A 21,713-nucleotide genomic window follows, 5' to 3' on the forward strand; every position below is an offset into this window, starting at 1 on the left:
TGGAATACTTGTTCCTTCTGATGGGTAGTGGGACTATGCAAGGTAGCACCCAGAAAGACATTTTATACTAACAGTCATGCCTTGCCTTCAGAGCTGGTGGTGTTCAGCTTCTTTGGCAAAGCATGCATACTTCCCAGGTATGTTGAAAATCCAAAAACTGGAGATAGGCTACAAGTGAAATAAGTTCAAGGCACAGATTTCTAGGGTAAAAGAATCTGATTTTCCTGTTGAGGAAAACCAAGAAACCAGTCTTCCAAGACTACCCACTTGAGCAAAGCTGTTTTTCTTTTTATTCAATACATCAGAAAACCAGGAAAATAAGTAGACGTAAGAATGCTTTTGGATTCCAGTGAACCTGCCTGGTACATCACTCTAGAAACAAAATTCCCATTCATACTTAGAGTTTACAGAAAATAAATTTGCTAAAACTGACCTAAAGCTGACGTGATGAAATGCAGAAGCAAAAGGCTTTTACTGTGATTGTCAGAAATTCATGTTTCCCATTTTTCACTATGAAACATAAGAAATGAGTTGAACATGCTTTGCATTTCCCACAACTTGCAATTTTCTGTCTTTGGAAAGTTTTTGAGGGAGGAGCTCAGAGGTGCTGTGGGAGGGACTAAAATTCATATTAAACTTTTGGCATGAGAGGGAGAATTGTCAGAGTAGTAGGTTTCTCCTGAGTTTTTGCCTTTTTTTTTTTTTCCCCCCAGTTTAGGATGATAACTATTCATATTCAGATTCTTCTAATAATTCTTTTTTGGAATTCTGATTGTCAGATTATTCCCAGGATTGAAGAATGTGGACTTTCATGTTCTCAGGTAATCTTTTACTTTTTCCTGTTTGCTATCTATTAATATAGTAGTTGTAGGCTTCTAAAATAGTTGTAATAAAGGCAAGAAAGCAAAAAAAGAAAAACGTTTCAGCTGTCCAGCACATTTACTTTATATTCCTGTCATTCTGAGCTAAGTATCCAAAGTGGCAAAGATGACTGTTATGAAGGGAGTAAGACAACACATCTTACACTATTTCCAGCTGCTATTGTTAGTACCTTTTAAAATCTTTTGTATTTGAAAATCAAGAATAAAAATTATTTAGTTCTTATTCATTACATTGGAGAGTCAGCTTTTACAACAGCAATGGAGCCAAAGAGATGAGGGAGGGAGGAACGGGAGGTTTCAGAAATTGCTAATTATGTTTGGAATATGCGAAACACTGACTTTCCTGTGAATAAATGAATTAAGCTTGAGAAAGAAAAAAACCTGTTTTTCATTTTGTGGGCTGAATGTAACTGCAGTATTAAATTTAATGACTTATGTATGTGCATAAAAGTGGAGTGTGAACCATACCATTTCTTTAATAGCTTTGAATTTTATATGTTTCCAAATATCCCCACAAAGGGGCAGCATGGAGATATTCTGCTTCTGTTGGCATTCTGAAACTGTAAGAATACAGTAAATTGAAAGATTTTTAAAAGGATAAAATAGTAGAGAATCTGACTTTCAGTCTTAGTAGAGGATGATAACTATGTACTTGCTACAGAGAAGTAGAGCTGATGGCATGAAAGAACGTGGCTGTTTGTACAGATTTCTGCTTGAAGTTGTCAGTGTTTAGGACAGGCAAAGAGACATACTAAAGATTGTCTAAATGTGGTGGTACTACCCAGATATTAAGTTAGTACATGTTACAGAAGTTAATTCAATATTTTGTATATGTATCCTAGAAAATACCAGGAATAAAGATGCTTATAAAACACTAGACTGAGGGGGAAAAAAATCCCTCTATATTTAAAGTTGTTTAATATTCCCACATTCAATCTCTGTACTCTCTATCCACTTAAATAATGCTTTTAGAATAATAAAAATATAGTCATAAGAGATTAATCTTTGGATGTACCTGAGCACTTTTCAAGAATTTTAATGTACTTATGTTTATGAATGCAAACCCACATACATCTTAAATAATTTATGCTCCTTGGTGTGTTGCAATGAGTTTAAAATAGAAATGATTTACCATTCTAATTTATTCCTCCAAAGACTGTATGACTATCAGACTTAGCATGTAAAAAAGAAGTAGCAACCTTTCTCAGTGGGATTCGGTCTAGGGGGTAGGATTTACCTCTGGGGATCTTAAAGGGCATCTTTCTGTCGTGTCTTAGGTACGTACGTTAGGAACACTGATTCATGAGATGCCCAAGATATAAACACAGTCCTGGGGTTTGATAGACTGGATCCCTTTCTTTGCCTTCAAGAGTTTGTCTTACAACTTTTCCAGTACTGAAAGTTGGATAGCTGAGAAAGGTGTATTTTTTTTTTTAATTTACAGGGGAAATATGTTGTTTCCAGTGTAATTAAATCAATCAATTAATCAATCATTTATGATGTTAGAGATAGGATTCAGTTTGTGTTCTCTATGTAATATTTCTGCTAGTTGTATTCAGTAGAATCTTGAATGTATTAATGACTTTTTAAGACAAAAATGTTTTCTCGCTGGGAACAATAACAATCGCAACAGGACAAATTACTGCCAGCACAGCATTTTCAATCTAGTGCAAAGCATTTTAGCTACATGAACTTTAGAGTCTCACGACTAGCTTGTTAAAGAAAACTCCTCCTTCTTTTTCCTTGGGAAGTAACTTCACTTTCCTTACATAACCGACCACAATTTGTGGCCTCAATCCCATTCATACCTGAGTTGCTTTAAAAGGGAGCAGTTTATCTTCTCCATAATTTATAACTCAGTGGTCTCTATTGGGGCACTAACCAGGGGTTACAATTTGTCTTTGTCTATGTGCAGTATATCTCTGCTGCCTTTCGCTGTAGCACTGGTATCAGGTCACAAAGTAGAGAATCAATGCCCTTTTTTCTAGCAATTTGCTTAATGTGATAATGAGATATTGTAATTTTAAAACTATTAGAAGTTTTCTGTAGCTGCTATTGCTACAAGTGAGTATTACAGAGACTTAGTTTTTTTCTTTATGAAGTTTTCCCATAAGTTTGTATAGCGAATTTCTCTTCTGCAGAGTCAACCCTGAGGTTGTGTGGTTCTTCATAAAGCAACAGAGGAATGAAAAACAATTAAGTTGCATTTTTCTGCATTTTTTCAAACTGTGGGTGTTGTCAGAAGGTTTTGAGCAAGTTTAATATCTCAAACTGCTAAGTTTGACCAGCAGACTAGATTTTAAGGTGGCTATGTTCCTTGCATATTTGTCAGCAATTTTGACCTCCTTTGGTACTCCTTATCAGAGTAGAGCATTGGTTGTACTTAAGAGGGAAATAGTGACATAAGTGTTTTGAAGTATGTGACCTAAAAACCCTTCACACTGAACTGTTTAGATTTTGTATCTTATTAAAAATTTATGAATCATTCTTAGTTTACCATGAATACTCAGCAAGACATCCTTGAATTGCCTTGTATAAGGCAATATCCAAGTTTCATTACTGTACCACAAACTGTACTTCTGTTCCATACAGGAAAGGAAAAAACAGAAGAACATTGTATGTTTATGCAAGTATTACATGAAAATTCAAACAGCATGAAAATATCCAATTGTGGGTTGAGTGATGGCAAAGGAACAACCAAGCTTTTATTATGATTTATTTCTCCTTCCTTATTCTAGTGGCTTCGCTTTAGAGCTCGCGTGATATTCTAGTATTCAAAGGTTAAATACAATGGGCTTGGTCTCCATGCCTCACCCAATAGCAAACACAGTTATCAACCAAGTTTCCCTGTAAAAGCACAGGGGAATCCCAGCCTGCAGTTGAAACTGGGTTTGTGCCGTACTCATTTTACAATCCATATTGTTTATTGTTTGCAGGCTGTACACAAAGAAACAGGCTTATGCCAAATTTGACTCAAAAGCTGGTAAAGATCAAGAGAGCTACTTAAAAAAACCACCAAACCTCCCCAGAAAACTATGAAATAGTATTTATATTGTCTGCCATTAATTGTAGTAATGTTTCCAAAGTCCATGGATAAAGAAGGAAACCCTAAACTGAATCTGGGATTTCCCTGCAATTATAAAGGTTATTGGCAGAAATTCTTGGTATAGCTGCTGCCTATTCATACTATTAATAGTCAAAGTATGTGGTGTTTCTTTAGCAGATATTAATTCCATAGATCAGTCCATTCCTGAAAAATGAATACTATGCACTGCAAAACCAGTGATATAATACAGCCCTTAGGCCACTAACTCAGCTGACATAAATTGGTATTCTTTGTTCATTATTAGGGTAAGCAATTCATATTTTAAAAGGGATCCCAAGCCTCTAAAAGATGGACATGATAATCTAGGTGACATAATTCAGTTCTCTAAAATCGGCTTCAAAAACTAGTTTTAGATGTGGAAAATGTCTAAAAAGACATATCAGAGACCTGGCTTCCTCAGAGTGAGAGTGAGAGAGAGATGTGTGAAGTCCCAACATAGGAAGATGACTCACCAGAGACTTTTTTGTCTATGCATTGATACACCTGATGACTGGAAGGGATGCATAGAAATATAAAACATATCCTCTGCTAGTATTTGTTCAGATGCAGTACAATCCACGAGAGCATGCCCTAGATAGAAAGCCTGGGTTTTGCATCCCTGTCTGTCATTGACTCACTTGTGTGGCCCTGTTCAAGTAATTTCCTTTCTCTGGTTTTCACAAGTACAGAATAGTGCTGACCTTCCTGTGTGATGTATCTTAATTGTACATTTTAATTAAATGCTTTGAATACTATAATTAAGTGTTAAGTACTCATTAGTCAAAGCAGTCACACTTAAGGGGCTCAATCAGGTTGAGTCACTGTATTAGAGTGATATTAACCCATTTCCTTAGATATCCCTGCTTGCCTTCTCCGCTGGTAGTCGGGAGAGCTGCAGTTTAGCAAGTTTAGGTGACTTATGTCTTGGACTGTGTTTTACCTTTTCCCCTTTAGGGTCAAAAATAGCTTGGCATTGGCATGAGGCACTGAACTGCTGTGTTTCCTGCTGTGTCCTATGCCACTGGTTGGGTGCCATCCCATTTCCTCACCCCCTGAGAAAAAACCATCCAGTAACAGGTACAAGCAGGTACTTAAAAAACTCTCCAGTGTTCTTCATTATTAGAGCATCTACCATGGCTTCTTTCAGGAGAGGTGGAAATGGAGAAAGCTCTGCGATTCAGAACTTGCAAAAAATGCAACGGTAGCTCTTGTTTTTTTCTTTCTCACTTCTCCCTTCCTTAAGAACTCTGGAAAAAAGTTACACGGTCTGGAAAATATAAGACACTGGAGTAGCAAGAGCAGAGGTACTACAGACAGTCATTAAAGTTGGGGACACAAAATTAACAGATGTTGGAACCGGACCTGGCAAGGTGTCCTGCAACTGAAACACAAGGCAGTACTAGAAGCTTCACCACCATGAGACGTCAACATAAGTCTGTGCAATCAGTACCCCTCGCAGGAGTTAGATATTTAAAAAAAAAAAAAAAAGGATATATAAGCAAGCTCAGCAGGAGATGGGAGCAGCTGACTTTTATTACTGGCAGCAAACTTTATCTCACAAATCTCTCACATCCCTCAAAGAGGGAAGATATCCTTCAGCTCCATTTGGACCCAAAGCTCAGTGGTGAACATTGGGATTTGGGAGTAGGTGCTTTCCACAGCTGCAGAATATTGCTGTCTGACTGGACTGCTTTGCAGCTGGAAAGCGGCTTGTGATTTGACCAAATATAGGCAGGACAACCTTTTTAGGAGAGGTAATAACTTTAATGAGACCACGTGGTGTGACCTAGCTGGCATTCTTGCAGTAAGGTCTAGGATTAGCTTAATTTGCATATTTGCTGGAGCTGGCAATGCTGTACCTGTTACTTTGTCACATTTGTTTATACTGTCCCGTTCTTCCTCTCTTGCCAGAATGCCTGTGCATGGGAGAGAACCAAAAATGAGAAGGACCAAAAAGAGGTTTTAAAAGATTTCTTTCTAAGGATAGCTTTTGGCTCAGCACTGAGAAGCTAGGCCTCACTCACAGATAGGTAGGTAATTTGGACCTAAGAAAAGAATTTCCTCCTATTCTTGCCTGAAAATAATTTCATGTCTGGGACTCATGAATTCCAGTGCACTGTGCTGCGGCTACCCGGCTGTTCAAACCAGGAACCCACATTTGAAGTTCTATGTGTTGCATTACCGTCATCCCCATGAGACATCCATAGGTGTTATATATCAACTCTGGCACAGATGTTCTCATAGAAGTTATTACACTTTCAGGAAGATATTTTTCCTTGTAAAATTTTTCTTTCTGATTTTCTTATCATTTATTGGCTGTTTTTTTGAAAACTAGGAAACTACTTGCTATCTTAAAAGTACAAAGCAGAAAATATGCCCCAAACAGCTGTGTGTTGCTGAGGAAGTTGCAGAGCAGCTCTGAACTGCTTGGCTAGGAATGATCACAGAACCAGTAAATTCCTGTATACTCAGGTGTGATATGGACACGTCACAGCCCTGACTCTGCCTTCACAACTGTAGGAGTTCACTGGGCCAAAACTGAATTTTCTGAGGTCATGATTAAGATGGAAAGTCACAGTAACTAATGATGCTGAGCACTGGAATAGATTGCCTGCGGACCTTATAGGCATCTCCACATATGCTAAGCAAATATCTCTCAGATATGTCTCAGATAAAGATCGTTCTTCCTAAGGCAGAAGAAATGTAGAGTAGATGGCATTTTGAGTTCTTTTCTAACCCAAATATCTCTGCTTTCATGTGTCATTTGCTCTTTTGTGGGATCTAAAGATGTTTTTTCAAGTCATATTTATTATTCCTTTGGAACAGCCAACAGAGCCAAAGACCCATCTTCCTGTGTTACATGTCCTGCCCTTTCAGCACAAAATATGGGACTCACTGTGAAAGCTGTATGAGACATTAACTCTCATTCAGGAAGTGTCTGTGTAAAAATGAAGAGAGTTTTAGTTTTACTGTGCAAATTATCTGTGGCTCTTTCTCTTGCAAGAAAATATTTCAACTTAGTTGCTTTGAATATGTGTGGTGAATTTCAATCATTTCTGGAAAACTGATTGTCTTGGAGTTGCCTCTACTTGCCTGCATATTTTCATAAAGTATGAATCATATAAACAACATTGTACAGTAATAGATATGCATTCATTGTCTTTTCTTGGAAAAACTTTAAGGAAATAGGATTTATTTCAGTTAATACATTTCACCGTCTCTAGTTTTGTTTTTCCCTTTCATCCCTACATATGAAAACTTCCTCAGCTCCCTGATCTTCTATTCTTCCTTCCATGACTGCAATAATAGATTTCTCCATTACTTTTTAAATTTTGATTTCTTTGTATTATCATTCTCCCCATTTGTGGTTTCGTGTTTTGTTAAGTTTTGGTGTGTTGGTTTTTTTTTTTTTCCATGCTGAGTTTTGGTCAATAGCATGTGTTCTTTTAATTTTTTGCCTCATTTTCAAGATATTATATTTATATATGATATAACAGAATAATTTTTAGAGCATGGTCATATCTGCATTACCATTTGGTCTGCCTTTGTAGTTTATTTTCTCTTCCACTTGTGGGGAAAAAAATGCATACACTTTTTAGGCAAATGTGTGGCATAGGTGATTTTCAGTGAGTAAGGGCTGTCATTAAAAATGAGACATAGGGTGAAGCAACATATGAAAGTACTGAACAGTGCTGGGTTTATTAAGCTGAGGCCATGCCCAGGAATTATTGCTGCCTCTAGGGACAACAGCGCGATCAAGAGTGTCAGGTGAAACAATGCTGCTGTTGTAAAGTTGATGGAATCCTGCCTCTTTGGAAGCTCTTCTTTTGGACCCTTGCCTCCTTTAATTGGACTGTGCCAACTTTAGCAGCTACAGTACATGGAAGATATACAAGATAAAGCTGAACTATGTGATTATTCCATAGTTTGTTTTTTTTTCCTCCTTCTCCCCCACCCCCAAATCTCTACAAAATTATATATTAACAGTAAAAAGATAAATAGATTATGTAATGAGTTTCCGAGTAATCATTTTTATTTTGTATTTTGTATGATTTATTCTTCCTTAGTGTTTCCAAATTTATTAATAACAAAGTTTTGTATCAGTTTTCTCAAACTGCAAATGTTTCAGCTGGAATGCACAGTACAGATATTTTCAGTAGGGCTTTTCTACATAACAAATTTTTAATATTTTTTAAATTTTTCATGTAGTCACACTGCTAGCTCTTTCAGGGGAAGGTGTTTTTGACTTTTTTTGCTCTTGATAGGAGAGGGAAGGCATATATGCAAGGATTCTGGTATAAGATTTCTGATGTAGGTTTAAGACTTTCAAATTCTGTAATAATACAAACATGAATAGTTAAGAAATAAACCTCTATCTCCAAAATTTTCAAGTATACAGCTGCAAAAATATTTTTCACATTTCACACTTACAACTTCTACTAAAAAGTTTTTCCTCATTTTGCTGTGGCTAGTTCCTATAACTCAAGCAAGCACAATTAGAGCTAGTCAGGCATCTTTATCATTAAGTCTTTAATGGAAGCAGTTCCTTAACTGGTACTGTGGCACCAGGAAGGCATACACTGGCCTCTGAGGATTGCCACCCAGTTCTACTGTACCACTGCTTCTAGCATGGCCTGAGGGATCACTTGTACAGCTACATGCTTACACAACAACGTAAGCTAAGGCTAGAGTAAAACCAGAGTCAACTTTTAAAAATATTTCTCAGCCAGAAGAGCTATAACCAGGGGTTATTTCCATTTGAGATTTTTCTCTGTTTAAGGAGAAGAGGGAGAAACACCATTTTTATGGGAGCGACAAAAACCAGAAACACATTCTCCTGCCTTTCTCTCCTTGGCTTTGAAGGGTGTCTCAGCCCTGACATGTGACCTCCAAAGTCTTGCAACTTTTATAAGAAATTATTGCCAAGTGTGCTTTCTTATTCTAAATTTTAGTATGGCTTTGTGATCCATGCTGGCAGGGTTGGGATTAGCAAGTTCATTTTTGTTTTTAAGCCCCTCTGCCCCCAGCATTTCAGGATAGTATCTGTACAGCATTTACCCATTCTATGACCCTGTGCTTTTTCTGTGGTTCCAGGTTATTAAATACAGATGAAATGGAGATCATGAGAAAGCATGTCAGGGCACTATGAGAAGCCTGCATTCTCAGCATGGTGCTGCCTCAAATTAGGCAAGGGAAAAATTTAAGCACTGGTTTAGTCGGCACTCCACTTTCTAGAGCCCAGGCAACTGAGTTATAAGACAGAGTTTGATGTTCTTTCTTCAGATTAGCTGCTGAGAGCCACTCTTTAAAGTTTCAGTCTCTGGGTTTTTATTTTAGGTAGTCATCAGAAAAAAGGTAAATGGCCTTTGAAGCAGGAAACAGATGTCACATTTGAATGTTGAAAGAACTCAACTTTAAAAATTGTGCTGCATCTTGCCTGTCCTTCTCTCAGACCATCCTTCTTTCATTTCATCTCTATACAATATCACTGTTTTGACGAGAGGCCTGGGAAGCTCTCTCATTTACTGGGCAGCATAGCAAACACACAATTTAGGGTTAAAACTGTTTCAGGTTAAGGTGGATGTTGAACCTGGCTGTGCTTGAGGTAAGGACTTGAAAGCTAGAGTATAAAAGCTGGAACATGCCCATATTCTGCTTTCCTCTTCTAATATTTCCAGTTTGAAAGAAGCTAAGCTTGATCTTTGTTAGTTTGAAGTCTGTTACTATTAAATCTCCACCAGCCACCAGCTATGCAGGGGGACGTGGGTGTCTCACAAGTGAGTGCATGCTATCCCAAAGAGCTTCAGCACGAGATAGATATCATTCCAGCTTTGTTCTGGTCATGAACTAGACACCTAACTACATGCATCCAGGAAGCTTTCAGACCAGAAAAGGAAGTGCCTGATAAGCTTAGGGTGCCTCTAGTGTTAGGTGGCAATTAGTAGGGTATTATGAATGTAGGGTGTTTGTCTGAGATTACCACAATTTGCTTAAATCATTATTCAGGTACCTAAATCTTTTTTTTTTAGCTTTGGATGACTTAATCTTGTTTTGCAAATGACTGCAAACTTCATTTCACTACCAGTAGTAATGCAAAATTCGCACAGAGAAATTGCCTTACTTGGAAATTATATGACACTTTTCTCATGGGAACAGCTTAAGTTTGTATAGGCAAAATGTTTTTCCCCACCTGGATCTGATTCAAAGTTAATTCAAATCAGTAGAAAGAGTTTAAGTCAACCATAGTCCTCCACAATTTGTGAATGTGAGCAGGATGGCATTTATCATATATAAAGGTCACAGTGTACAGCAGAGCAGTGTTCTGCTCCTAGGACCAATTCTAAACATAAGCAAAATGCATAGTAGACTAGAGAAAAATGGTGAGGGCTTCACTGTGTATGCCAGAGCACTGGAAATCCAGGCCGGCAACATATTCCCTCTTCTGCTGAGCAATAGTGTTAGGATGTATGAGAAGACAGTAACTGGAATAGAAAAGACCTTCAGGCCAAAAGAAAAATAAGTATTTCCAAAAGAAGTAACCACTGCCTCCAGCAGTGGCAGGAGGAGCAATTCCATCCTGGAGGGTCTCTTCTCCCTTCAGTTCCTGTTTGTTTTTTTTTTTTTCCTTTTTCCTTTTCTGTGGCAATCTCACTGCCTCACCTCTGAAGCTGCAGGTCTCAGTGCTGTCAGTGCTGCTGAAGGATCTTGACTAAGTTTTTCTTGTAGCCTCTTTTGTGCTACAGAGATCATTATACCATTCTAACCTCAAAGCATGGGATATCCATTGTTGTCTGGAGAGCTTATGGAATCTACGTCCTCCAGTTTTTCAAGAAATGGCCAAAGTAGTGGCTGACTTGATCTGGAGTTGGGGACAGTATTACTTCTAGCAGGAGGCTGGACTTGGCAACCTCCAGAGACCCCTTCCACCCTAAATTTCTTTTATTACATTTTATCATCCTCCATGTGAGATCTCCAGTCATTCACTGAAACAACTATTAATGCTGTGTTAGAATGTCCCTGTCTCATTGTTAGGCTAGAAGTGCTGATTTGGTAGATTAGTTGTCCTTTCAAGTAGCTGAGTGGTCTGAAATTTTTGACACTCTATGTATGGGCTGGTGCTGATTTATACCAGCTGAGGGTATGGCATTCAAAGTGCATTTTAATTTTACTTTGTCTATTGTATGCAATTCTGTTTTCTTAACAACTTGTATTAATATTTTAGGAAATATGACATCAAAATGATTGACAATCTTTTTGGTTTATTTTTTTTTGGTTTTATTTCCAAAAAAAAGAAGCTAGAACATACTTTTGCTTCAAGCGAACTCTGCTTCTAGTCATGGAGCTGAAGCATACAATAGAACAGGCAGCTTTTATTTCAGACAGTCATAGCTCCCTTTGGTCCAATAAATTTAAAAGCAAGTGGTTTCTGTGTAGGCCCTTTTTGTATAACAGCATTATTTTTACATACAATTCACTTAAAAAAATACAAGAGGGGAATATTCTTCCCAGTTGTGAGACTTCAAAGCAATATTGTTTTGACTGGACATTTACTTATAGAATAAATGCATGTCACTGCAAAAACTTCCCAGAAATATAATTACTGTGCTGCCAACTCTTTCACTTCTTCTGCTCTGTAAAAGGTATACATCCATGCAGCCACAATAATGGTTATAAGACATTATATGCCACATGCAGTCCAGCTAAAATATGGGAACAGGATTCCTCTGCATCAATACAGGGCAGGAAGAAGTACATACTGACGTGAAGACAGAAGTCTCTGTTATACCTGAATAGTAGCACGTAAATAGAAGGGCAGAAATCTAAGGGGCCTGAGGGTCTTGTGTTAATCATGTGCTCCTGCATTACTGATGTAGTACTAGACTGTAATGGAAGTGTTGGCCTTGCAACAAACAGCAGGTTGTAGAAGACAGGGTCCATACATTTGCATATACATGTGAAACAGCAAATGGTGCAGCAAAGAAAAATTGGTGAAAGGCTATGCTATAGACCACTGTGAAGTCTTACTGAAAATTGTCCAATAATCTTCAATAAACCCAGTCATTTCTTCCCTATTTTTTCACTGTCAGTTCACTGTTTAATTGAGAGCCCATCAACATGGCGTTAACACAGGCAGATGTTACCTTGCTCTGTTGGACACAAGTCAGCTCTCATCCAAAAGTGCACGTCCTCGTTAGCGCTCTACTGAGTATCCCACTTCTCAGTAGTACTTTTCCTCTCAGGTTCAGCACTGCACTATGTGATGGGATAATTTTTGTTCAGCTTGGAATGCACCCAGAGAGGCTCAGAGCTGGATAATGCATAGGCATGACTCAGATGTTTTCTTTTAGTATTCTGTAAAAAAATCCAGCAACATCCATGTAGTCTTGTAGAAGCAGTAGTTCAAAGTAGTGCAAAATAATGCTTTGCCTTAAGTTCAGGTGACTATTACTTTTCTGCACAGATAGCATTCCAAATATTTCCTTCTATGATTGCTTAGTTGATTCCATTGCACAGTGTTCACATGTATCTGATTACCACATTCTCAGTAAAAGCTGAAGAACAACCTTGTGGTTTGCCAAAAAATTAAAAACGATCACCAGTGAGATAGCTTTACTTTGGCAATGAGAGTAATTACAGATGACATGAAAACACATACAGACGCACCTGTTGAGAAAAGGTGGTTTGGGGACACTGTCTCAGCAGTACTAACTATGAGTTTTTAACCGTTCTAAATTTTCATATTATGTGTATTAATCATTATAATTCCTCTGGTTCTCAGTAAATACAACCACAATTTTATTCAATTGCGAATTGTGTTCTGTAGGCCTACTATTTTTCCTTTTCACCTATTTCTGATAGCACACTTTTTTGTATAAATACTTGACCTTGATATAATTAAGACTTTTATAGTGGGACAGGAATCATTATATTATCTCTGTGCTTTCTCTTACTGTGAAGAATTCTGTTTCCTTACATTTGGTAAGATAAATGCAGGGATGATATTTATAAGAAGAGGATGAGAAAAGTCCTGTGAGGTCCCGGTCCCCACCAGCATCAAGAACATGTAAAGTGCAAAGCTATTATCTCCTTCACCTGTGAAAATAGCTCTGGGAAGAGCGAAAACATACTCAGTTATTTCCATTTGTGAAGTTCACCCTAGATGTCTTCTGGGGCTGAATGTCTCTATGAAAGAAATTACAGTCACTTGTTGATAGTCTGAGGAGCTTATGAAACAGCTCTGAATCCTCTCCAATTTTTTTCCATCTTATTTTCTTAAATTGTATAGATCCATAGCACTTGTCTGTGGCTGTCCACTGCTCAAAGACCTTTTTCTTTATGGAGGTGATTGAGATCACATCAGCGTTGTTGGGTTTTTCACTAGAAGCCATGAGAAATCATTTAGGACTCTTATGGCCCAACATACAGAATGGGGTGAGCAGACGGAGAGAAGAAGGCTGCTGGTAGATTGCCTACTCAGAAAGGGGTGAGTAGCTGCCTCTCTGTATTGGAGGATAACTACTGATTTGATATGGTTGTGGTGCTCCCAGTTGAGACAAAGAATGTTACCGCTTTGCAAGGTGTTAAATAAACCCCAGTGGGAAACTGTCTTCAGACCTGTGTGTGGTTCTGGTCACTCCATTTGTCAAGTTGCGTTAAGGTAGAAATAGCTGCTGAGAAGGGTGGTGGTAAGAAGGAAAGCCTGTTTTATTAGAGAGGAATAAAAGAGCTTGGCTTTTATAGTCTCGCAAAAAAGCTGAGAAAAAGTATATTACTGGCCATAGATAAATGGAAAGCAAATTCTAGGGTGGAAATCATATGTTGAAGTGAAAAGATAATGAGCACAGTCAGAAATTACTACAAGCTAACCATTATTGTGTTCACATTAGAAATTAAAATATACTGTGCTGTCAGAGAAGAGGGCTTCTGGGATAGCCTTGGCTATTGGAGCAGTGCACACAAAAGCTGACTGATTTTTAAAATGAAGTTCACCAGTTTTTGAAAGGGATTAGATGATGTGGCATCTATGGTTATTAGGGGGCTAGACCCAGTGATCCTTTCTAATTGTGTGCAGAAGAAGATAGATTTGTGCAGAGCATCCCCTCTTGACTGGAAATCAAAAAGAACATGATTAGATTAATCATCTTTATCAGCCTTTTGGCTACAATTTGATCATCAGTTGTTGCCATACCACACCACATTAAGACAACACTTTCCCCTGTGTTGTAGACTATGTACAGTCCCATGCTTGCTTTTAATGTGGATCAAAGAACAGAAATTGCTGGAATAGGGGGAAACATCAGAAGATGATAATGTTCCTTTTTCTCTGCCCTGTCTGACAGTTGAACCATTTTCAGGCACATTACTATTCCTTATGGAATTGTGGAAGAGCTGCCACCATCTCTTCTATGAACAAGGTACAACAGAGCTAACAAGTAGACCATGAAACCAGATTTGCCTCAGACTCTTTCCTGCATGACAGAACATTCAGGGAAGAGTTTCCACACTTGTGCCCTTGATTCACTGCCTGGAGATATGAGAGGAACTAGGAAGCAAGCCTAATCTTTGTTTCTTTTCCTTGGCAATTTTAATTCATGAAAATACTCTCTGTGGTCCCAAATCCAAGGCTTCCTATGCTGATCTCACTTTTTTTTTCTCTACAGTCTTTGGGCAAAACAATGTGATATTAGAATTGGCTTAGATTGAGGAGAAGTTGCTGTGCTAGCTAAAAAGTTGGCACCACACCTTTTATTCACAATGCTGCATGTTAGTGGTGTCTGTTCAGATAACCTCTAGCTACAGTTGAGTAATACCACAAACGGGGAAAACCCTAGAGAAATAGGAAAATCCCTAACTGTTTGTGCATTGTGTAAGTATATTTTGCTTAGGCTCTTTGCCAAAGCAGATATGAATCAAAGATGCTCTCTGTAGAGCAGTAAAATGTACTATCGTGTTCAGGATCTTATTTTTGCATAAAAGACACACACAGCATTTGTGAAAGGGGAAGAAAGTTTTTTCATTCTGGTTTTAGTGTGTTATGTTTTTCTATTTGCATTCATCACTGAAAATTCCTGAAAACAAAAGATATAGAAAGTGGGACAGGAACTTGCTTAATTTATTTGAGTTGTTATTTGAGACAAATGGTCTCTTTTGACTATTTTGCAAAATGATTATAAAAGAAAATACCACCCCCACTCCCCCTTGGTATTGTACAATAAAAAGAAACACTTACTGAAAAAAAGGAATTGAGCTCTGACCAAGTGCTCGCTGTAACTGGGAAGCGTTTGTGTGAATGTTTGGTTATTTATGTAAACCTTCCCAACAACTCTTCACCCAGAACAAAACCAAGTGCCCAAGAAGGACAAAACATCTCCCTACCAGAACAAAAATCATTGACAGATATGTTTCTTTTTTCCCATGGAGAAGATGAGAAAATAAATGCAAGATGGTACAGGAAAGTACTTAGATGGTAGGATTCATCTGAGCAATAGTGAAAAACATTTAATTAGGATAGACTAGATGGTATAGGAGTATTTCTGCATCATCCCACAGCCCTGGGGTGGGATTTTTTCATGTTTATAACTTAAGAAAATTTATTTACATATGATTTGCATTTGTCAGGTGTCATATCAGGGGCTCCGAATTGCTGGCCTTCTTTAAGTAAAAGGCTGAATCCTCTGAGTTTTGTGAGATTTTTGTTGTTTACTTCAATGGGATCTTGATTTTTTTGTAATGTATTTTGCACCATGATTGTAACCAGAAAGGACAGTTAGAGAAGCTAGACATGATATTCTAAGAACTTTTGACTGGCAATTGGGAACTCTCTCAAGCCACCTAACCAAAATATTTTCAGTAGTCTGGCTGCGAAATGGGAAGTTAAAAATACAGAAGTAATTTGCTAAATTATCAACCTCATGAGAGATTAATTTCTTCCAGTAAACAGTGGCTTAGCAATTAGTTGATCCAACAGTTAGGTTTTCTCACCAAGAAAGCTGTCTCCCTAACTCACTCATTTTTTTTTTTTGCAGTCATTTTGTATATTTGTCTGTTCCACTGCTTAAGGCCATGGAGGGCCTCAAGTAAAGAGACTGAATTCAAATTGTCCTGCTGCATACTCCTGCAGGGTTTGGTTAGAAATAATTCAAAATTAGGGCTTTGAAACAGCAGTTAAGATTCCAGTGGAGTTTTATATGAGTTGGCATGTTCTGCTTTTATTGATTTAGTGTTGCACTGAGTCATTCAGAAAGCTATAGTCTTCCTTCTATTGATTAATGTGCATTGGGAGAATCAGCAAACTACTAATTAAGCATTTTTGGGGGAGGCAGAAATAATTAATAGATGACAAATATTTCTATGAACACTCTATGAAATGAGGTTGCATCAGTTACATTTTTCAGTTGTTCAGGGGGATTTGAGGAATTTGTTAAAACATTGAAATAGAAGTACCCCAGTTTTGGAATAGTTCTGTAAAGAAGTTTATAGAGTCATAGATTTGTAGACTAGTTTGGGTTGGAAGGGACCTTTAAAGGTCATCTAGTCCAAGCCCCCTGCAATGAGCAGGAACACCTTTGACTAGATCAGGATGCTCAAAGCCCAAACCAACTTGAACTTGAATATTTCCAGGGATGGGGCATCTACCACCTCTCTGGCCAACCAGTTCTAGTGTTTCACCACCCTTATCTTCCTTATGTCCAATCTAAATCTACCCTCTTTTAGTTTAAAACCATTACCCCTTGTCCTATTGCAACAGGCCCTGCTTCGAGAGTTGATGTAGCATTGTGTAGAAGCAGCAAAAGTAATATCTTTAACAATGTCACAAGTAATTTTGTTATCTTCAGTCTATGGAAGCATATGATCATCTCTGTCTTACTATAAAAAGTTATTTAAAATACCACCTTTTATGCATCTGAACTTTATGAGTTGTAGTGACAAGCTGCCAGTTGTAAAAGGTGACAACTTACCTCCAGAAGGGATTATTAAAAATGGAAGTGCCAAAAGAACAAAGCAATGAGAACTAATACAGGTTAATACTGGTCACTGGTTTTCTAAAAGCCTTTCTTTAAAATAAGCTTATCTAGCTATAAAAAGTGGTGGCAAAGGACGAAAAACTTATTTCTCAGGTACTCTAGGCAGCTGCCATAGGGTAGCTAACATGCTGTCAGTTCTCACCTACAGAGATATGATTTTGCTTTACAGCTATGTTTATGAGGAGGACAGAATTACCTGTGGACAAAAGCCTCATGGAAGACAGAGAAATAGTTATTTTATGGTGTGCTAATGCTTACCCAGGCTGCAGCCTTTGTGTTTGTCTACAACTTGAAAACTTCCCGATGTCCATTGAGAGAGTTTCATCAGCTCTAAAACTCACAGATTGTTGGCTTCTTGACAAGATCCTAAAATGTTTTAAAAGGACTGAGAGCTGCCAGTCAGTTTGAGAGCGGAGGAGACAAGGTGGTGCCTGCTCCTTTTGTGGGTGTGACAAAAGTGTCTCTGTGAGTGATTTTAAAGGAAAGCAGAGGGGAACATACATGCTGTATACAAAGAAATACTGGTGTAAGTGCTATGTCAGAAACTGAATGCCAGAACAGCAGACAACGGTATTTGCTGGCTAAGTAATAGCTTCTCTTTAGAATGTCGGGCATAGGACTCAAAATCAGATTTGTTATTTTTATACTCTACAGAATTTTAGTGTGTGGCTAAGTGTTTATTTTACTGTGAAGATGGATGTAGTCTGTCTGAAAAATAGCTGGAAACTTGTTAAAATCTCAGAGTCAGGCTTGCTTTGCATCTAACAAAAAACACTTTACCGCTTGAACATGGTGAAGTACTGTGCCTACTAATTTCATTTTCAGGATTCTGCGCCAGATAGTTCTCAAAAATAAAAAGGCAAGTCTTGTTTCTAAACTTCATTTGCAATTACTGTAATACTTCCTTCCATTTGCCTAGTGTGATCTTCTAAATATCATATATAATATTCAGAAGTGTTCTACGTATCTTCCGTTTAAAAACTACTTGGTTTCTTTGCCCTGGTATGAAGCAGTCCATTGGAACAAAACAATATATAGGTTACTGCTCAATGTGAATGGCAGTAGCTTGTAAAATGGTGTCTATATTCGATGGTGCTGTTATACTTGTTATAACAATTACACCTCAGCAGAAATACATGAAAATAAGGATAATGCTAAACTTGTGTCCCCATACGTATCAGGCTGTCATATGCAATAGAAATGTGCATGTTCACTGTATTTGAATTTATATTTTTTTTTATCTTGAAAGTTATTTCTGTTGTGAATTGTATGTTCCCTTGCTTAAGGTATGTTTATATGTGTGTACAATGATTAAGCAATATTTATTTTCATTGTTGCCTCAGCTTTTATAATATTTTTGTTTCTGTTTGCAGGGGATTCATTGTAAAAGCAAGCCTTCCAGTGAGTATACATCATTCACATTTTTACTACATTTATTTTTGGAAGATTAAGATAATTTATTGCAGATAATAAATCCACTTTCCCGGTAACATCAGATCTGTCATGACAGAGTATTTACCCTCAGTTTCCTTGTACAAAACAAGTAACAGGTTAATAATGATTGTGCATTTTTGCTTTATGATTTTCCTTACTGTAGATGGTCACTGGGAGAATTTGCTTAGTCATTTCACCTGTTTTTATTGCTTCTACTTGTATTTCCTGCAGTAACAGTACAGGCTCTTGAACTACCTGAACTCTGAAGCCTCTGTCAATCACTCCTCCAGTGCACATAGTCACTTGACAGGGAAGTAGGAGGCAGCTGCCTTGCAGGCAGTCCCCCCCGCAAGAGGACAGTCCTAGCCAGAGGCCCAGCTCTGAGCACGGCTTGTCTCCGCGGTGCCTTTCCCGGATCCGGGTAGCAGAGTCCGCAGGCAGGGAGAAGCTGCAGCGGAGCCACAAGCATGTGAGATGCTGATGCTGTGGCGTGGGGCGTGAGCCGAACAGCAGCTGTCAGGAGTCTTACTCTGAAAGCGTGGCATTTATGGGATGTATTGAGCTGCAAACAAACACAGCTGTGGAAGGGATGCAGTTAAAAGTTCGACCTGAAAAAGTCTCTAGCTTTCTACTGGCCAGCAGAGTGAACCATCAGTGGCTGGTTCAAGGACTGTGAATGAATCTTTTTAGGATTAGAGAGCTGAGCTGCTAGTTACACAAACTATGTGGAAGAAATTGTAGAAGAGGAGAGAAATGGGGAGTGTTGACCTTTGTTCTGCCTAGCTGGAGCATGCCTTCGTGCCCTCGGGCAGCACAGGCTGAGGAAACCAAACTTTTCAACCCAGGTCTCAAAGGGAGAGACACCTGCAATACTGTTGGTTACGAGTTAAAATCTGTGCTGGGTATTACACAAATGCAGATCTAGATGGTGGAGGCTCACTACATGTACCACGAGGTGGTGATTCATTTCACCCATCTCAGGACAAGGTGATTTATGTGCTGGGAGGGAGGCAAGAGGAGTTCTCCCTCTCTGTGGACTGACAGAGGTACTTACATGATGCGCATAAGCTTGAACTAGATGTTTAGCTCTTAGCTGAATATAGACTTTGGGCACTGAAGAGTTTGTAAACTAAAGATCCTTATCTTTCAAGGTGACACACATGAAGCAGAGGTTTTCAGTCCTCTTGCAGGTATTCAGTCCTGGCTGAAAATGACTTATCAGCTCCCTTTAATACAAGTAACATGTAGAATGACTCAGTCTTACAGGGGTGATGAAAAAACATTTTTAGTCTTCATCCTGCTTTACTTGTGCAACAGTGGGTGTATACTTATTTCCATACTTCCTTTTCTATAGTAATTCTTTTTATTATTTATTATTTGAGGTAAAATTACATTAAAAGACCTTAACTGTATAATAGAGCACCTTTGCAGTAGACATTGCTATCAGCTGCAACAAAAAGATGACTTTATTTCCTAGAATTTGCAGCTATGAGCTCAGTAGCATTTGTCAAAATTTGACTCTGCCTTCTCCCTCCTGCTCTTTTAGACTATCAGTAGAACATAAGGGCTACTGTAGTATTTGAAAGGCCCTATAATGTATCCAGACATTGATATTAATATAGCAATGATTTCAAAAAAGCTGTACATTCTCAGAAAATGTATTTGGCACAGTGTATCACCATGTTGTCCATTATCCCTGACAGTACTTTTTGAAAATAGAACTGTGAAACCCTTATAATTTACTGTGCATTGAAATATGTTGTGAAAGAGAGGCTGTCAACCTGACATTTAATCAATTTCATAATTGGTGTAAGTTCTTTTAAGTAGCAAATTTTGGTATTTATTAACTGAAGTGCACCATGTGGTTATCTTAGGAGAGCATATCTAGTTTGTTTATGAAGTTTGTTGAATCATCCTAATGCATAGATGCAGCAGATACTATGGTAAATCATATGCAAATAGGTTTGAAATGGTACTGTAATTTATACTCGTGGAATGATGCTCCAGTGAAGCAATTTTAGTGTGGTTTAGATATGCTCACAGATTTAGCACTGTTAGTATCCTAAGTAGTTCAGATTCTTAAAATTCTTGTAGGGAAGAAATATCAGACAAAAAATATCAAGATTTTCTATTGGTTGTTGGCCTAAGCCTGTTGTTAATGGGTTTTCTCTGCTTTTATTTTTTTCCTGTTTCTCCTGTTTCATCTTCTTGCCTGAAGCTTCAAATTATCCATCTAATAATTTCTATTGCGTATTCATTGCTCAGCTCTGGCTTCTGTTATCCAAGTGTACATAAGGTGTGTTTTGCTGTCATGACAGTTCTGGGTTGATTGCTGCATCATCCATCAGATAAGAAATTAATCTGCTGTGGTTGAGCTGATGGCAAAAGTACAAGGAAAGTGTCTACATGCTGAATAGTAAGCCTTGGCTTTTTTATGCATGGGCTTATATGGGTCCATAATCAAATAATCTTTTATTACAGCAACAATCCCTCTCTCATGTAGGGCTAATTACAGTTATTATTAATAAACATAAAATTTAGGAAAGATTTACTCAACAGATGGTTTGTGTAGCAAGATGTATCCGTATGTCTTCTGGGGTGTAGATCACACTACTCGTGAGAAAAGGAAAGAGGTGTGTGTTCCAGAGGAAACTATCTAAGGGGGGGATTAAAAGATGATAAGGTAACAGTTTACTGAAGAATTAGTCAGAAATGAGTCTCATACTGTGATGATTTATAGAATGAAAATTATTTTTTGTCAGCTCTTCCTGGTGTCATGTGCTTATTGTGATCCAAAACTAATATCCTCATGCATGATATCCATTTAAATTATTATTAATGAGTTTTGCAGTATCTTTTGCAATTGTCAAAATGTATTATAAAATTAAGGGAAAAAATCCAAAATGGAAGAGTAATTTCATTTTATACAGTGTATATTACCTATTTGTTCCCAGTTTGAAGGTAGAAACTGTGGTCAAGGAAGACAGTGTTCCTGCTTATGGACAGGCAGTACTCCATAAAACTCTATTTGTGTATCTGCCTCGTGCTGATCCAATGGCAGCAGTGCACCTAGGTGTGATTTAGGATTCTCCTGAGATAGTTCCAAGCCTGCGGTATCTGGTAATACAATACCTCAGGCACTAGTAACTAAGGACCGAATTCAATTAAGTCATGACAATCTCTCCTAAAAATAAGTAGGGTCAAATTATATGGTCAAATTTTCTCAAAGAGAACACTTAGTGAAGAACTGTCAGCTTTGACAACGTATATATATGTACATTGCTCTTC

At 38.0% G+C, this 21,713-nt stretch overlaps 1 protein-coding gene across 1 annotated transcript in view; it reads left to right on the plus strand.

The window, feature by feature from the left end:
* Positions 1–719: 719 nt before the first annotated feature.
* IL17REL (interleukin 17 receptor E-like) overlaps positions 720–21,713 on the plus strand; it is a 45,337-nt gene continuing 24,343 nt past the window's right edge. Inside the window, exons 1-2 of the mRNA XM_010085668.1 lie at positions 720–821; positions 18,365–18,392. Coding sequence (XP_010083970.1) covers positions 720–821; positions 18,365–18,392 — 130 coding nt within the window. The remainder of the gene's footprint in view (positions 822–18,364; positions 18,393–21,713) is intronic.

This window comes from Pterocles gutturalis, unplaced genomic scaffold (genome assembly GCF_000699245.1).
Source record: "Pterocles gutturalis isolate BGI_N339 unplaced genomic scaffold, ASM69924v1 scaffold18340, whole genome shotgun sequence".
NCBI lineage: Eukaryota > Metazoa > Chordata > Aves > Pterocliformes > Pteroclidae > Pterocles > Pterocles gutturalis.